This window comes from Amblyomma mixtum, chromosome 7, assembly GCF_055824585.1.
Source record: "Amblyomma mixtum isolate Tamu chromosome 7, ASM5582458v1, whole genome shotgun sequence".
Lineage (NCBI taxonomy): Eukaryota > Metazoa > Arthropoda > Arachnida > Ixodida > Ixodidae > Amblyomma > Amblyomma mixtum.
In genome coordinates, this window is record NC_143018.1 from 28648787 (window position 1) to 28662877 (window position 14091).

Below are 14091 nucleotides of genomic sequence, written 5' to 3' on the forward strand. Positions count from 1 at the left end.
GCCATTCACCTGAATCCTGAATGTGGCATCAGGACTATATGCAGTCATGCCTCTTCAGGCCACTTACCTGAATATGCCATCAGGGCTACACGCCAGCCATGGCTCTTCAGGCTTTACAACAAGCCCGAACTGGGTAACCTTTACATTGTATTGACACTCAAACGCCACACGCGCTCTTGGCTCCTTTGCCAGCCCATAGAGCACAGCAGGGCCCATGAAGGGAGTCTCTGTTACAATTTTTTTTGCTCGTTCATAGAGCTGTGCATCGCAACATGTAAGAATCCTGTGTGCCTGGAAAAGCAAGCATATGCACAAAAATCATCAGCTGCGGCTGAACACAGTTGATCCCCCAATTAAATCAAACGTGAACCCGAAGCACTTTTTACGTACTTTGTTAATCAGTTGTTTTTGTTCTTGATCCAAAAGATTTTTGTGAGCTCTCATTTCCTTACGTAATAAATTATTAGTTACTTTAAATAGACAAGCTTACAGTTTTACAGAAGCATTGCTCACATTCATACAGGTGTATCTGGGAAAATAAATTTTAGTAATGAATAAAATTGTGGACAAAGCACAAAACAAATAATGAGGGATGTGACTCATCAATTTGCTTGCCAGTGTTTCGACAAGGGGAGATAAGTCCTGTTGCCAAAACATGGCAAGCAAGCTCAAGTTCTCCTCCATAGTTCACTAGGTTTCGGTCTGTGTCGAATTCCGTACTCCTTTCTTCTCGTCTGCAATGATATAGATAACGGCGAATTACCTTTGTTGCAGTGATTCTCGGGAATCTCTCATTTTTCCATTCGCTTCTGTCGTGTAATGTCCGAGTCGACAAAGCAGCAACATCATCAGGTTGCAGAGATGCGTACAGGTCTCTCTCCCAGTCTGAGAGCCTAGGTAGGTTGAAGTACAGAGAAAGTGGGAAAGCACCCCAAATTATTGCAGCTCTCTCAACATCAATGCTACATGCTGTTAGAAGCGTTACCAAAGGGACGGATGCAGCGCTGCATGTGTAAAAAGACAAATGGGGAGGGGGGCAGAGGTAGCAGTGTTATGTTAAAAGCTGAGGTATTGCATGGGGGGGGGGGGGTCGTTGTCACGCCGCTGCACCGAGTGCAGCTGGCCGTAGTGACGCCTTTGGCAGCTATTTTCTCTTGGATAACTAAAATGTACAGCTGAGGTAACGAAAATTACAAAAGAACGAAGCACAAACCTGTTCGGGAAGCAAACTGCTTCAAGAACTAATTTGCTGTCAGTGCGAGTTTTGACAACATAACTGTGGAACTTCCTCCGGTCCCTGTCCCACTGAAAAAGCTCTAGAGGCTGATCTGAGCAAAATGCGATAGGTGTGAAAGCCGATTCTTCAATAGTGCCAGCTTCTGCACGAAGCATATCTGTTAGCGGGCATTCGATGCCACCAAAAAACTGCAGCACATGTGTGACTGGAAAGCTTTGGGCACGCACTGAAAAATTATAAAAAAAGAACAGCATCAGGAGCGTTTGCAGAGGATTATGTTGTTTCTTGACGCCTCTGGTAAAGGTTCAGCGTTTGATTACAGGGATAAACAAAGCTCCAAAAACCCACCTCTCTCCTTTTTGGGAGCGCCAACTGTCGAATGCTTGGGGTACACTTTTTTTGCCGATGGAACGCGCCAGGATCTCGCCGCGCTGGTCCTCGATTCTCCAGTAGTGTTTTGTACGAACAGCGCGACAGCCGCCGCATGCTTACACTTCCCCGCGACACCGGCACGACAGTCGCAACGTGCTGCGATGATTCTCCTGCTGTTGTCAATCTGAAATAACAATGAGAGATGCGAGCCAGAAAAATACAAGCGATGAACAGACGTAGCTTACCTCGATCTCCACGCTCTTCGGCGGCGCGTTGATTTTAGTCTGCGCCATGCATTTCCCCCTTATTTCGGAGCCGCTTGAAAGCACGAGCTCTTTCACGTTGTGCACGTGACCGGCTTCAAGCAAAAGCTTGCCCTTTTTCAAGTTCGCTCCTCGGAAGAAGGAATTCAAATCTTCCAAATCGCGAAATGCCGCCGATATAACTATCGGCACGCTTTCCACCGCCATTCTACCAGCCTCGCGCAAGGCTGCCATGCCGTCTGCTACAGCGGAGCAATCCTGCGATATGTTCCCCGCCTGCCCGCCAGATGGCGCTGGTTGTTCAGCGATCGTGGCGGCTCCTGACGATTGCCCGTTGCCTATTCATACTTCCAAGCGGCCGCGGCGGCTGAATTTCTTTGGAGGAGAAATTCGAGGCCCGTGTACTGCGCGATGTCAGTGCCCGTTAAAGAACCCAAGGTGGTCGAAATTTCCGGATCCCTCTACTACGGCGTCTCTCATAGCCTTACGCTTTGGGACGTTAAACCCCATAAACCAACCAACCATCATACTTCCAAGCAACTGTAATGAACTTACATGATTAAAGTTCGTTAGTCATTCTAGAGATTTTAAAAACATCCTAATCTGTGTGAATATCTCTTTGTTATCATTCAGTTAGAGCTTGTTTTCTTCGACTGATGTTCATTCCAACCAGTAGTCTCTGTCACCCATGCGTACAGCGCTGCAGTGGTGCATCTCCCTACATAAAAATGGACGCCTCACCGCCTCTTCTAGCTTAAGGAGGGAACCCTCTCGTGGAAGTATAGCCTCATAGACCTGCAAGCAACATGGGTAGAAGAACTTTCCCAGTAAGCGATGGACTGGTTCTAAACGCTGTTTGGGCGCTCTACACAAGGCTGACGCAGACTGTATGCTATATGATCGGCTTAACATTTTCAGTGCCCTAACTACTTATTATTAATGCAAAAAATGTGCTCTTTCTTACTGTCACACACTACTCTTCATCTCTGGAATGTACTCGGTCCTGCCTTTTACAAATAAACAGTTTTATTAACATTTTACACTTTGACAGTTGCAATTACTTCTACAAAATGGCTGAGCATCTGATGCGTCACAAGGACGCAGAAATAAGTAAAACTCAATAGTACGCGTGTCTTAGCTCTTTCCAGCGTTATTACGTGAAGAGCGAAATCACAGTACAAGATACGGCCATCAGAGCGCAAGAACACATTGCGAATAGCCGTTATCAACCGTTGTACAGCCGAAAACTAAAGACGCTCGCGCAAATTGCCTCCCCAATCGACTAACAGAGTAAAACAATTTGGATTTTAACTCAACTCTCTTGGCTGACTTAAAATGACGCTTCCGTTTCAATAGTATTCTCACCCTCTTTGCAGTGACACAACCATAACCCCTAATAAAAAATAATCTTCATAATATAATGGTTATACAGAACTGTCCGCCATTAGCTTCATGGTCGCTTTGCGGTACAGATATCAGCAGAAAACATGCTTACAGACGATGAAAGTTGAGATGGCTATCACTGAGAATCCGACTGTTGGACTGTCGAACAGGAAGGAGCACATGTAGATCATGGGCAGCGCAGCGTAGCCGTGCAGCAAGTTGAGCACGAAGATAAGCCCTGCGAAATAGAAGGTCATTGGCAACCATATGCGCTAGAATCTGCAGGTTATCTTCTCGTTCATTCTCTTCTTATATAATGCTCATTGCTTCAGCTTCTGTCGCAAGCATAGAGAATACCACTCATGCGGGTCCAGCTTCCAAACGCAGACAGAGCTGTGAGTACCTGCCCTAGAAGCCAGTGTCTCCTCGTATTGTTCACTTTTGCCTTCAATTCTAAAGGTTTTACGCTAGAGGCTAATTACGATTAGTAAAATGGCTCAAGATATTCGTCCCAGGAAAAGCTGTGCGCTGCTCTGGCCGAGTCGTAACAAATTTTGAGTGGTTCTCCCACTGCCAAATTTTATCATTTCAGCGTTTTGACAACGTGCAAATTATAACGGGTTGTTATCACTTAAACATAACCGCTTGCGAACTCATAGTTATCATGTGGGCGCGATGATTGTCCTTTAGGAGGACAGCTGCGCATTTCTAGAAGCAAACAGAGCGATAAGAATGAGGGCAAAACTTACGTATGTCACTGCCGGTCAGCTGTGTGTGCGGGATGAATGCCAGGGGTGGCAGAACCATCATGGCGGTGCCGATGTAGAACATGAAGTCGAAGGCGTAGTTTGTGAGCCAGTAGACCAGAGGAGCCATGCCCGAGATCATGTGCAGGTGTTTCACCTGCACCCGCCATATACAAACCGCTAAGGGTAAACATGTAGCTTCTAAAAGATGACAAGTGATCCAAGCTACATAAACTGCAGTGCCATTAACTGAAATTACCTTCATGAGAAAAATCACGAAAACAGTTTGATTTATTCGACGTGATTATATTGCGCTTTTACTCTCATAAGCTTCAAACACGCGACAGAATTTTTCTGGTGGGTAAGGCCGGTGGCAAGGCGGGACGAGTGAGGAGGTTGGTGGGTGGCAGTCTCCTAGATAGAAAGGTAGCGTGAACAGGTGGCTTGTGGGTGGTGCTTCTGAAGGAAAGCTGGCTGTCCTACTGCTTCTATGAATTTGATCTCACTCTCTTTTTTAGTTTCGCTATGTTTGTCTTTCTCGAGGGTGGAGGTCTTGTGGGGAGAGAACACAGCTGGGTTGGCACTAGGCTCCGCTTCTGGAAGGTAAATTTGGGTAAGTGATTGGTGGACGGCATCTCTGGAGGTTGGAGGTGAAGGGGGGGTTGGGTGGGAAGGTGGATCCAGCTTGGCGATGACTGGATGGCCACCTTCCTAGCTAGGGGCGTACTGTGAGATGGTGACTGGGGCTTCTGCATGACGAAGGCCTCGCTTTCCTAGGCTATAGATGCCGGAATTGTAAAATAATAAAGCATGAGACTGTGTGAATGAGTTCTCACTCTTTACGGGCTGCGCTTAGGTGAAATTCTCTCTCCACTCTGTCCTTTTATTTCTAATTTACTCCTATACACTCCACTAATCTTCCCTCCTTTCTCTTATTTAATATATTCACAAATTAATTCTTGCAAAGCTCTAGTGCCTTACATTGGAACAACCTACATTCTTCCAACATGCAACAATAGCAAGTATCCTCAACCTCTTCGAGCTTTTTTTTTCTGAAGCATTTCGTGGTCGAGTACCAAGCCATATCCTCAATCGGGCACTCCGTACTGAACTTCCAAGAAGAGATGAGCCAAAAGCGTATTATAGAGGTTTTTGCTACTGCGTTCTCCTCTTTACAAGCAGCAGTGTTTTCAAGGTTGGCATCACCATGTATGAATATTTTTTGCATTGATGGATCTCAGGAGAGACTTGCCTGTAACGCCCTCTCCGAGATGGGGAACAGCACGAAGTTGCTGCACATCAGGCTTGAGACGAGCGGAAAAAAGATGGAGCGCAGAATTTTAGGCACCAGCGTTCGGTAAGTGTTCTGGCTACGTATGGTCTCGGACTCTCTGCTGGCATGATCAACTGCTTGGCGCTCTTCTTCGATGCCTCTCGAGGTGACGTCAAAGCTGAACTCGGCCGTCGTATCGTTAGTGATGTTCCGCAGGCGAGCCGTGTTGTACAGCCTCGTCACCAGGGCCGCCATGTGCTGTATCTGGCCGTTGTACCAGAGCACGTTCCTGCGAACGATTGGGAGTTAGAAAAGCCTCAATGGACAACGGAAAAGAAGGAGAAGAAAAAAAGCTCGCTGCACGTCGCACTTCGCAACTTGTGTTGGGAAGGTTTCAGTAAGAAAACCCACAAAGAATGGCTAAAACAAGAAACAAGCATTGGCACAGTAGACATAGCGCGATGTTAGTTCGTACCCATCGCCTAAATACAAGACAGGGTTGTTGGGAGAAGGGTAAACCCTGTGAGAGACTCCCACCCTCTTCCCCCTAGCGCAAAGGCGGTAGTTGGTGAAATAACTATCAGACCCTTATTTTATCCGCATTTCAGGTATTTATCAAACTGCCGAAACTAGGTTTGCATCATTCTTTTACGATTATTCAAAACTCCGAACAGTTTGCGAATAGTATTTGGCAGTCGATTCGCACCACACTTTCTCTATACGAACCTCCTAAACATTCAGTAATATCGAATTTCATCTAAAGTAGCAGCGAAATGCAGCGAGATTTCTAAACAGAAGTATCTTGCGCTTGTATAACGAGTGAACAGTCCTTTATTCATAACAATAACTGCCAGCACGCGGGAAAATCCCGCTTATAATAGTCCCCCCCCCCCCCCCCCCCCCCCTCCCCGACACGCGAGAGCCACTAGCATCGTAATCACGCTATCAACCACGCGCTCCTCGCGCAGTGTCGTTTCACGCGGTTGCATTTGAGGCGGTGTTAACCCACTTGCTTTCGCTCCTCCTACTCGATTGAACTAAATTAAAGCTCTACCGTTTATGACATGAAAAACCGCATAATAAGCTAACATTAGAAAGCCAACGCTAAAGTAACAAGACGTACCAAAGTTCATGCAATTCTGCTTTCGCACGTATATAGAATTCAAGAAAAAACGCTTTGTCATTTTTTGTTTGATATTCTGTAGTATCTGCTAGCAGCGCTGCTTCTAAAGTGACTTGTAATGATCTTTTGCGCCAAAGCCCGTTTTGCGATGCCCTATGAACAGTGAGTGACCAACTCCTTAAACAGCAGAATCTGTAGTTCATGCAGCTGCCATTATCACCGATTAGTTTCCAAAAGGGACCGTAATCTCTTCCCTGATTCAAGCCGTGTCGTATCGCTACGGCTGCTCAGGAGCTAAGTGAAGATCGGCCTGGATTACAAACGCACGCCCGGCTCCTTAATTGCTGCAAGCCGCGGTACTTTAGCGACGAAGTCTGCGGAATTTGGTTTCGGTTCTAAACATTGGGTTTGGCGACTGTCTTGAAAGCTTAAGCTTCTTGAATTTCGCATGTAAGGAAAGCATCTTTGCCAAATAATGTCAGCTTTCAACTATCTTAAACTGATCTTATGAGACCTGGAGCATCTCATCCTCACAGATTTGAGCAGTAAGGTTTTTCGCGCACTGGGCAGGTGTCGAAGGCCAGCGATGCGTCTATCTGCCAATAGAAAAATGAAGATACACAGGTCTAGCTCCTCTCGAATAACTAGCTAGCAGCGTCAACTTTCGCTGGCAATCAAGTAGAAGCCAGCAGTGCAGGTCCCCAGCCTCTAGGCCTCTTTTGTTCACTCTCGAGCGCATAACAACTGCGCACTTGTCGAGAACGTCACTTCGTTCTCATGGCTTCTGCAGCGCAGTGGCAGAACAGCTATTCCCAAGAATAACTATGGGCCGCAATTGGCACGGCCTCCTCACGCCACTAACAGTATTAGTTAACAGTGGGCGGCGCAGCTATCTAGCTACACGGTGCCTGTTAAGGATAAAATTGGGGAGGCTCACCCAGCTTCCTTCGTCATCTGGATGCCGAAGTGAGCATTGAAGACGTACGCGTAGAGTGACTCCTTGGCTGCGCTCAGCAGAGCTTCCGTGGCGTCCACACTCGTGTCCATAGACGTCACGTGGAAAGGAGATACTAACAATGGGTTAAGCCATCGGTCCAGGAAAGGTTTCCCTGTCGAGTCAACCTGCAGAAAACCCTGCACCGGCACGGTTACTTTACGACAGTGTTGAAAGAAAACAGTAACTAACGATAAATAAAGAATACAAAAATCTCGGTCAAGTAGAGACCGAAGATCTTGTGAGGAAGAATTATAATTTGATTGTATCGCATAACCATAAAAGCTAGGTTTTAGTTGCATCCTGTCAGTGATCCCGAATGGGCAAGGAAACTAGGAGGGTAAATAAAAGGCTTGAAGCTAGATTTAAACAGGGCAGTGAACGAGAGAGTAAAGTTTCACACAGGTTCTTTGTCTTCCTTGCACCAGGGGTGCCCCCGCCAGAGACGGTTGGTTTCAACTCGAAGACTGAAGCTCGATCTTCGCACCAGCGGTGCCCCGTCAGAGACGGTCTCAAGATGTGTTGACACGCAGGGATAAAAAAAAGCAATAACTGAGGTTTATGTACAGATATTTACAGCGTACAGAAGTTTAGACACTCGAGACAAATTAAACGGCAAAAGACAAACAACAAAAAGGGCGGAACTGGCTAATACTAGGGGAAGCCCCTACTCGGCGTTGCCGAAGATGCGTTGCATCTCACCTTAGCCCAGAACCCCGATTCCGGCTCCGGGGTCCGGTTTTAAAGACCTAAAGGCCCAGCCCACATTTCGTAGCAACCAATCATATTGTGCTCTCAACATGATTGGTTCTTCAAGAGCCTGGCCAGCCCTCCAGCTGCCATAAAGTAGAGCACTCTCTCCACCACAAAATAAAAACAAACACAAATAGACATCCGTGCCAGCACGTGTGCGAATCAGTACCGCGGGTGGGGGAACACCCGTATACCTGCCGGCGCGTTCGCGAGCGGCCGCGTTCCAAGAAAGGAGACGCTTCGCTGTGAGCACCCCCAGCCGCGTTCCGATGACCCCCGCGAACGCTACCGAACCCTTACACGCCCTTCCCAAGATTCTACAAAGGGCTCAAATGCCACTTTTAGAATTCTAACAAAGGGATCGGTACGGGTCACAAAACCACCCTGTGGGTGACATACCGCAGCTACACAAACACTGGCACAAACAAAACCAAAAACAACAAAATGCACACGGGCACCAACACAACATCACGCAAAATGCACACTTAAATACACACAGTGGCATGCCTGCCGTGCGCCGTAACACAGCGTCCAAGTTGGTGCGTTGCACCCAGTTCGCCTGCATGCACGCCGTCGTCCTGCTCGCGAATGAGCACACAGACACAGACACTCGCGACTGGAGCGTTCACAGCACTCGCCCAATGCCCACGTGAGCCTCCTTAGTCGCACCGAGCGTCCCTGTGTACATTCGAGCCACCACGTGTTGTCAGTAACACAATTAACGCCTAAACGGTAACTCACTCATTAGGCTGGCGCCACAACGGGGCGCGAACTGAAAAGATGGTGCCCTCCGGGATCAAAAACGTCCTGTTCATCGATAGGTGAAAATCTGTGACCATGCGACGCACTTGAGAGCACTCTCTCTCCGGCGCACCAGTACGACACGCGCGGTGCGTAAATAGCATAGCCCCTGGCCCGTTCAAATATAGCAGTACAGTCAGTCTCGCTACACTTGATATGCCGACCTCTAGCACGGAACATACTGTTCCTCGCGTCGACTTTCAGCGTGGAAGCCATGCACCTGCCTCCAGCTACTCTGCTTCGCTTGGGGCCATTTGCACCTTTACTGCACGGGAAAACTTCGAAATTTCCGCTCTCTGCATTGTAGGAGCTTGCCGGCTCCGTACAATCGTTTAAATCTGGGGCTGCATGAGCCCTCTCGCGGTCATTCGACCTGAATTTGACTTGTGGAAAGTCGCCACTCATTTCCGGGTCCTCAAATGACCTGGCCGGACACACACCGGGTGCGTTCAACAACTGCACGGCGCTCTGCCCGGTCGGCCCAGCAAGCCCGTCTCCGTTCCCTGGCTCGCATGGAACGCTCTTTCCATCAATGACGCTACGGAGCCCTTCATGCCCTATGACCGACACAGTGTGCGGTTCCAGCAACGCTAGACTTTCTCCTGTCACTAGGTCCGCGATCTGACATCTGTCGTCGCTGGCCGTTCCCTGCTGAGCTAAATGCTCTTTTCCGCAGCTTGCTTGAGACTGCGTTTTTGGAATTGTGAGACTCACTTCCAACAATCCTGAGCACGCGTCCGCGTCCCTGGTGTCATTTGGGATTGAGCTAACCTGGGCGGCCGTGTCGTCGGCGTGCGCGTTCACCGCCTCTGATACCGCGACGCTGCGTTCCGTCAGGTTGCTTTCTTGAACTGCGACTCCAGCTTCGCAGAAATCTGGCTCACCCTTTACCTCTGCCCGGCTGTCCTCTTGACCTGCGCCCGGCAGGCATATGCCGTTGCCTTCCCGCACTGGCGACCTCTCTGCTCGTGACTCGGAGCAGTTCTCCCTGGCTAGTTGGCTAGCTCTCCTAGACTCCTTGATCTTAGAAATCTCGAGCTCTACCTGCTGGCGTCTCGCTTCTAATACCCCCAAGACATACTTAACATCCTGAGGTTCTTCCTCGCGAAGCAGCGCCTTTCCGCCATTTACTTTCGCAAGTTGAGCCTGAAGGTCCGCTAAACGCGCCTTCGCTAACTCAACCTGGTACCTCACATCGAGTGAGGGCCGGCATGGATAGCCCTCCATACCGCCGTCTGTACTCCTCAACTGTCCTACCAGCTCGAACACAGGGACGTGAACAATGCGACCAAGGAAACTCACGGTTTCGATGTGTCGATCCACATTGCCAGCTCCTTGGCGTCGGGGTCCACCGCCACTTTCCCCGGACGCTGCGATGAGCTGTCGCACGCCGCTGGTCCGCCGCCGGTGATCGTCGAGTTCCCGACGCGCTGCTTCCTTGACCGGACGCAGTCCCGCGTCGCTGGACTACTGCCGTGGTCCTTGCGTCCTTGCCGCCGTGTCTCCGCAGGTCCGTTCACGAACGCTGACCTGTCGCCTTGTCGTCACCTTTCTCCCTGCCTTGTCTTCTTCCTGCGCCGTCTTCCGATGGCCGCAGGATCCTGCCGACTGCGCCAGTAAAGTTTCACACAGGTTCTTTGTCTTCCTTGCACCAGGGGTGCCCCCGCCAGAGACGGTTGGTTTCAACTCGAAGACTGAAGCTCGATCTTCGCACCAGCGGTGCCCCGTCAGAGACGGTCTCAAGATGTGTTGACACGCAGGGATAAAAAAAAGCAATAACTGAGGTTTATGTACAGATATTTACAGCGTACAGAAGTTTAGACACTCGAGACAAATTAAACGGCAAAAGACAAACAACAAAAAGGGCGGAACTGGCTAATACTAGGGGAAGCCCCTACTCGGCGTTGCCGAAGATGCGTTGCATCTCACCTTAGCCCAGAACCCCGATTCCGGCTCCGGGGTCCGGTTTTAAAGACCTAAAGGCCCAGCCCACATTTCGTAGCAACCAATCATATTGTGCTCTCAACATGATTGGTTCTTCAAGAGCCTGGCCAGCCCTCCAGCTGCCATAAAGTAGAGCACTCTCTCCACCACAAAATAAAAACAAACACAAATAGACATCCGTGCCAGCACGTGTGCGAATCAGTACCGCGGGTGGGGGAACACCCGTATACCTGCCGGCGCGTTCGCAAGCGGCCGCGTTCCAAGAAAGGAGACGCTTCGCTGTGAGCACCCCCAGCCGCGTTCCGATGACCCCCGCGAACGCTACCGAACCCTTACAGAGAGAAAAAAAGTTTGATTAGGTAACAAGTAGAGTTTATGATAGCTTAGCTGATATCAAGAGCAATAAGTACACCTGAGCAGAACATGTGTTGTGAACAAGGAACTACCTGCGCGTCACTTAAGGTTACAGAGTAGATACCACATGACAGTAAACGTATGCCCATGAGCTGCCGAAACAGACGGGGAGAGAGCACTACGGCCCTTTTTGCGAGATAACGACGATGTTTATCGAAGACAGAGCCAATTTCAGAACCACGCAGCCGCTACTGGGTTTGCTTTGACATATTGTGGCTGATGGCGGTGATGCGACGGTTCAACACTCACGACACCGGTGAACGACGTAACTCTGAAAAAATTTCCATGAGAGCAATAAAACCGTGAAACTTCGCTTTAAACGGGTAGCTTGTGATACAAGATGTGTAAAGCTTCTTTCAGAAATATATCAGTCGAATATTAAAAATTACGATTAGAAAACAAACAATTTATGACAATAACAAAAATATTACGTAGACGAAATGACATAAGTCATGATTAATAGGGTAGTTTGTCAATATTTGATGCATATCTTAGTGGTGCGCTGAGTACAGCGCCTGGACGTCTGCCTGGAAATCCTATTCGAATTTCCGTGTTGGCGTGTTATTTCGCCATTTGATCCGAGTCCAGTTAGCTCACATCTAGATCACTGCAACATGATCTCCGCGCAGCGTTCGCTATTACAGCCCCGTGGCAGATACAGCGGCATGCGCTCTACTACATTGCTTCACCTGGGGTTTGTCGACCACCTCCAGGAACTTGTACTGGAGCGTGGGGCCCACGTGTTCCACCTCGCGACCGCTGCCCCTCAGGCTGACGTACTCGAGGAAAAACAGCAACGCCAGCAGCGTCTGTGGCATTATCCAGCTGAACAGCGGCATTTTCATCTGTCGCCACATGTAGATGGCGCGCTTGACGAGCAGGCCCCAAACTTGTGCCATCAAGGTCGGCTCGGCGGCCATTGTGCTGGCCATCGTTTTCAGCAACGGGCCTGTGCGCAGCGAAGATAGTCAGCAGGAAACTGTGGTACGGGCTCCAGGGAGTAGAACCGCGATTTACTCAAAAGACCGCCAATACTGAAATAAATATTATTCTCGGAAAATAAACACCGTGGGCTATGGGGAAAACTGAACTAGAGGGGTCCTTTTAAGAGACTTCGAAGTCTCGAGGCAATTACTGCATGCCCGTAGTAGCCTAGCCACGATATTCCCCGCACCGTCTTAGTCTATGGTAAAGAAGGCACGAGCGTGAAGCTAATACTACAGCAGAGAAAAGGTGAAACTTTCTGGCGTACACAATTTTTCGGGTATCCCTTAACGTCTATCCCAAAGTCCCCCATATGTGAAACTCCTAGAGGCCTCATTAACAGTGATCATTTAGAACACCGTTTGGGAAATTACCAGGGTTGTTCTTTCACTGTCTTCTCTCGTGGGGAAGGGGCTAGAATATCTACAGCCCGAGGACCGAACTTTAAGTTGGCTGTTGTAAAGTTGGTTGGTTAGTCTATTGGGATTTAACGTCCCATTGGGGTTCTTTAACGTGCACTGACATCGCACAGTACACGGGCCTCTAGAATTTCACCTCCATCGAAAATCGGCCGCAGCGGCCGGGATCGTACTCGCGTCTTTCGGGACAGCAGCCGAGCGCCGTAACCACTGAGCCACCGCGGCGGGTGGCTGTTGTAAAGCAGCTACCGTCTGTATTCGGAGATGATATGCAGAGACTAGATCACTAATGGTGCACGTGCATAGGCGTTGATTGAGACTGCATCGATAATTGCCGTATTCACGTTAAAGAAAACATTCTAACTCAAATGACTGCAAGGTCTTGATTTCTGTGTCCTGCTACCGCTCAAGAAGCCGCGCTTACCGCACGCCTTTCATGTGCGTACCGCTGTGAATTTTCTCCGCGGAATCTTTGGCTTTGTAGGCTATCTTAGCGTAGAGTTTTTAAGGCTAAAGGCATTCAGACTTTTCCCACCGCTCAACCTGCAGCGACAAATGCCAGAAGAGAAAAATGCTGGGCACCCAACCCTTCGTATCAACCAGCGACGCCTCGCCGCTGTGATCCTCCGCCAGTTTGTGGTGGCGATGGATGTGGTGGTCTTCGCCCACGCGTATCAGGACGTCCTCCAGAGATGTGACCGTCAAGCCCACAGACTCGATGCCCAAGTTCTCGCTTTGCTTCTCAATGGCCTGCGATGCGAAGGAACGTCGGATGTAAGCACGAGCACCTAGCTTTACGTGAACGCGAAAAGTATATTACAACGCGATTCCGCTTGGCATCCAAAGCGTCGTGCTTGCCGTCACATGCTGTCTTTTTATACAACTGCACAATTTTGAGCTACTTTACTTCGATTTCATATGAGGGGGGGGGGGGGGGGGGGGGGTTGACCGGGAAACTATTTAACACGAATTGAGCATGACGTCCCTGCATGACGTCGATTCGTCATTGGTTTGCATTAAAGGATATGAAATATGAATGCGTCCTGTTCTGATTTTAACGCCACCCCCGCGTGGCTGTTCAAACTAGACTTGCCCAAATGTCTTTTAAGATGACCCTGAGAACAATAGCTCTTGGTCTCATTCCTGTGATTGAGACGTATGTGTTGCGTCACATTTGCCTATGTTACAGAACGACTTATAGTAAATGTCGCCGCGTTTAGTTCCGTATCTATCTAAATAGAAGATTTCTTGCGGTAAACGGCTTCTGCGTATAAGAACGCAGCAATAAGAACATGCAATTTTTAGCTTTAATAACAACGATAGCTGGTAAATAAGAACAGTATTCATATGGTCTGGATGTAGGCTGTGTTGAGAACGTACCTCAT

At 48.9% G+C, this 14091-nt stretch overlaps 1 protein-coding gene and 1 long non-coding RNA gene across 2 annotated transcripts in view; both read right to left on the minus strand.

Moving 5' to 3' along the window:
* Positions 1 to 14091, minus strand: part of LOC149335466 (phospholipid-transporting ATPase ABCA3-like) — a 44408-nt gene that overhangs the window by 17361 nt on the left and 12956 nt on the right. The window contains exons 10-15 of the mRNA XM_089552144.1: positions 13294 to 13456; positions 11993 to 12252; positions 7335 to 7531; positions 5254 to 5563; positions 4005 to 4158; positions 3368 to 3493 (exon numbers count right to left, since the gene is read on the minus strand). Coding sequence (XP_089408270.1) covers positions 3368 to 3493; positions 4005 to 4158; positions 5254 to 5563; positions 7335 to 7531; positions 11993 to 12252; positions 13294 to 13456 — 1210 coding nt within the window. The remainder of the gene's footprint in view (positions 1 to 3367; positions 3494 to 4004; positions 4159 to 5253; positions 5564 to 7334; positions 7532 to 11992; positions 12253 to 13293; positions 13457 to 14091) is intronic.
* Positions 770 to 2107, minus strand: LOC149335468 (uncharacterized). Its single transcript, XR_016284066.1, has 3 exons — positions 1855 to 2107; positions 1586 to 1793; positions 770 to 893 (listed from the first exon to the last, which is right to left on the minus strand). It is a non-coding gene; the product is annotated as an uncharacterized LOC149335468 (long non-coding RNA).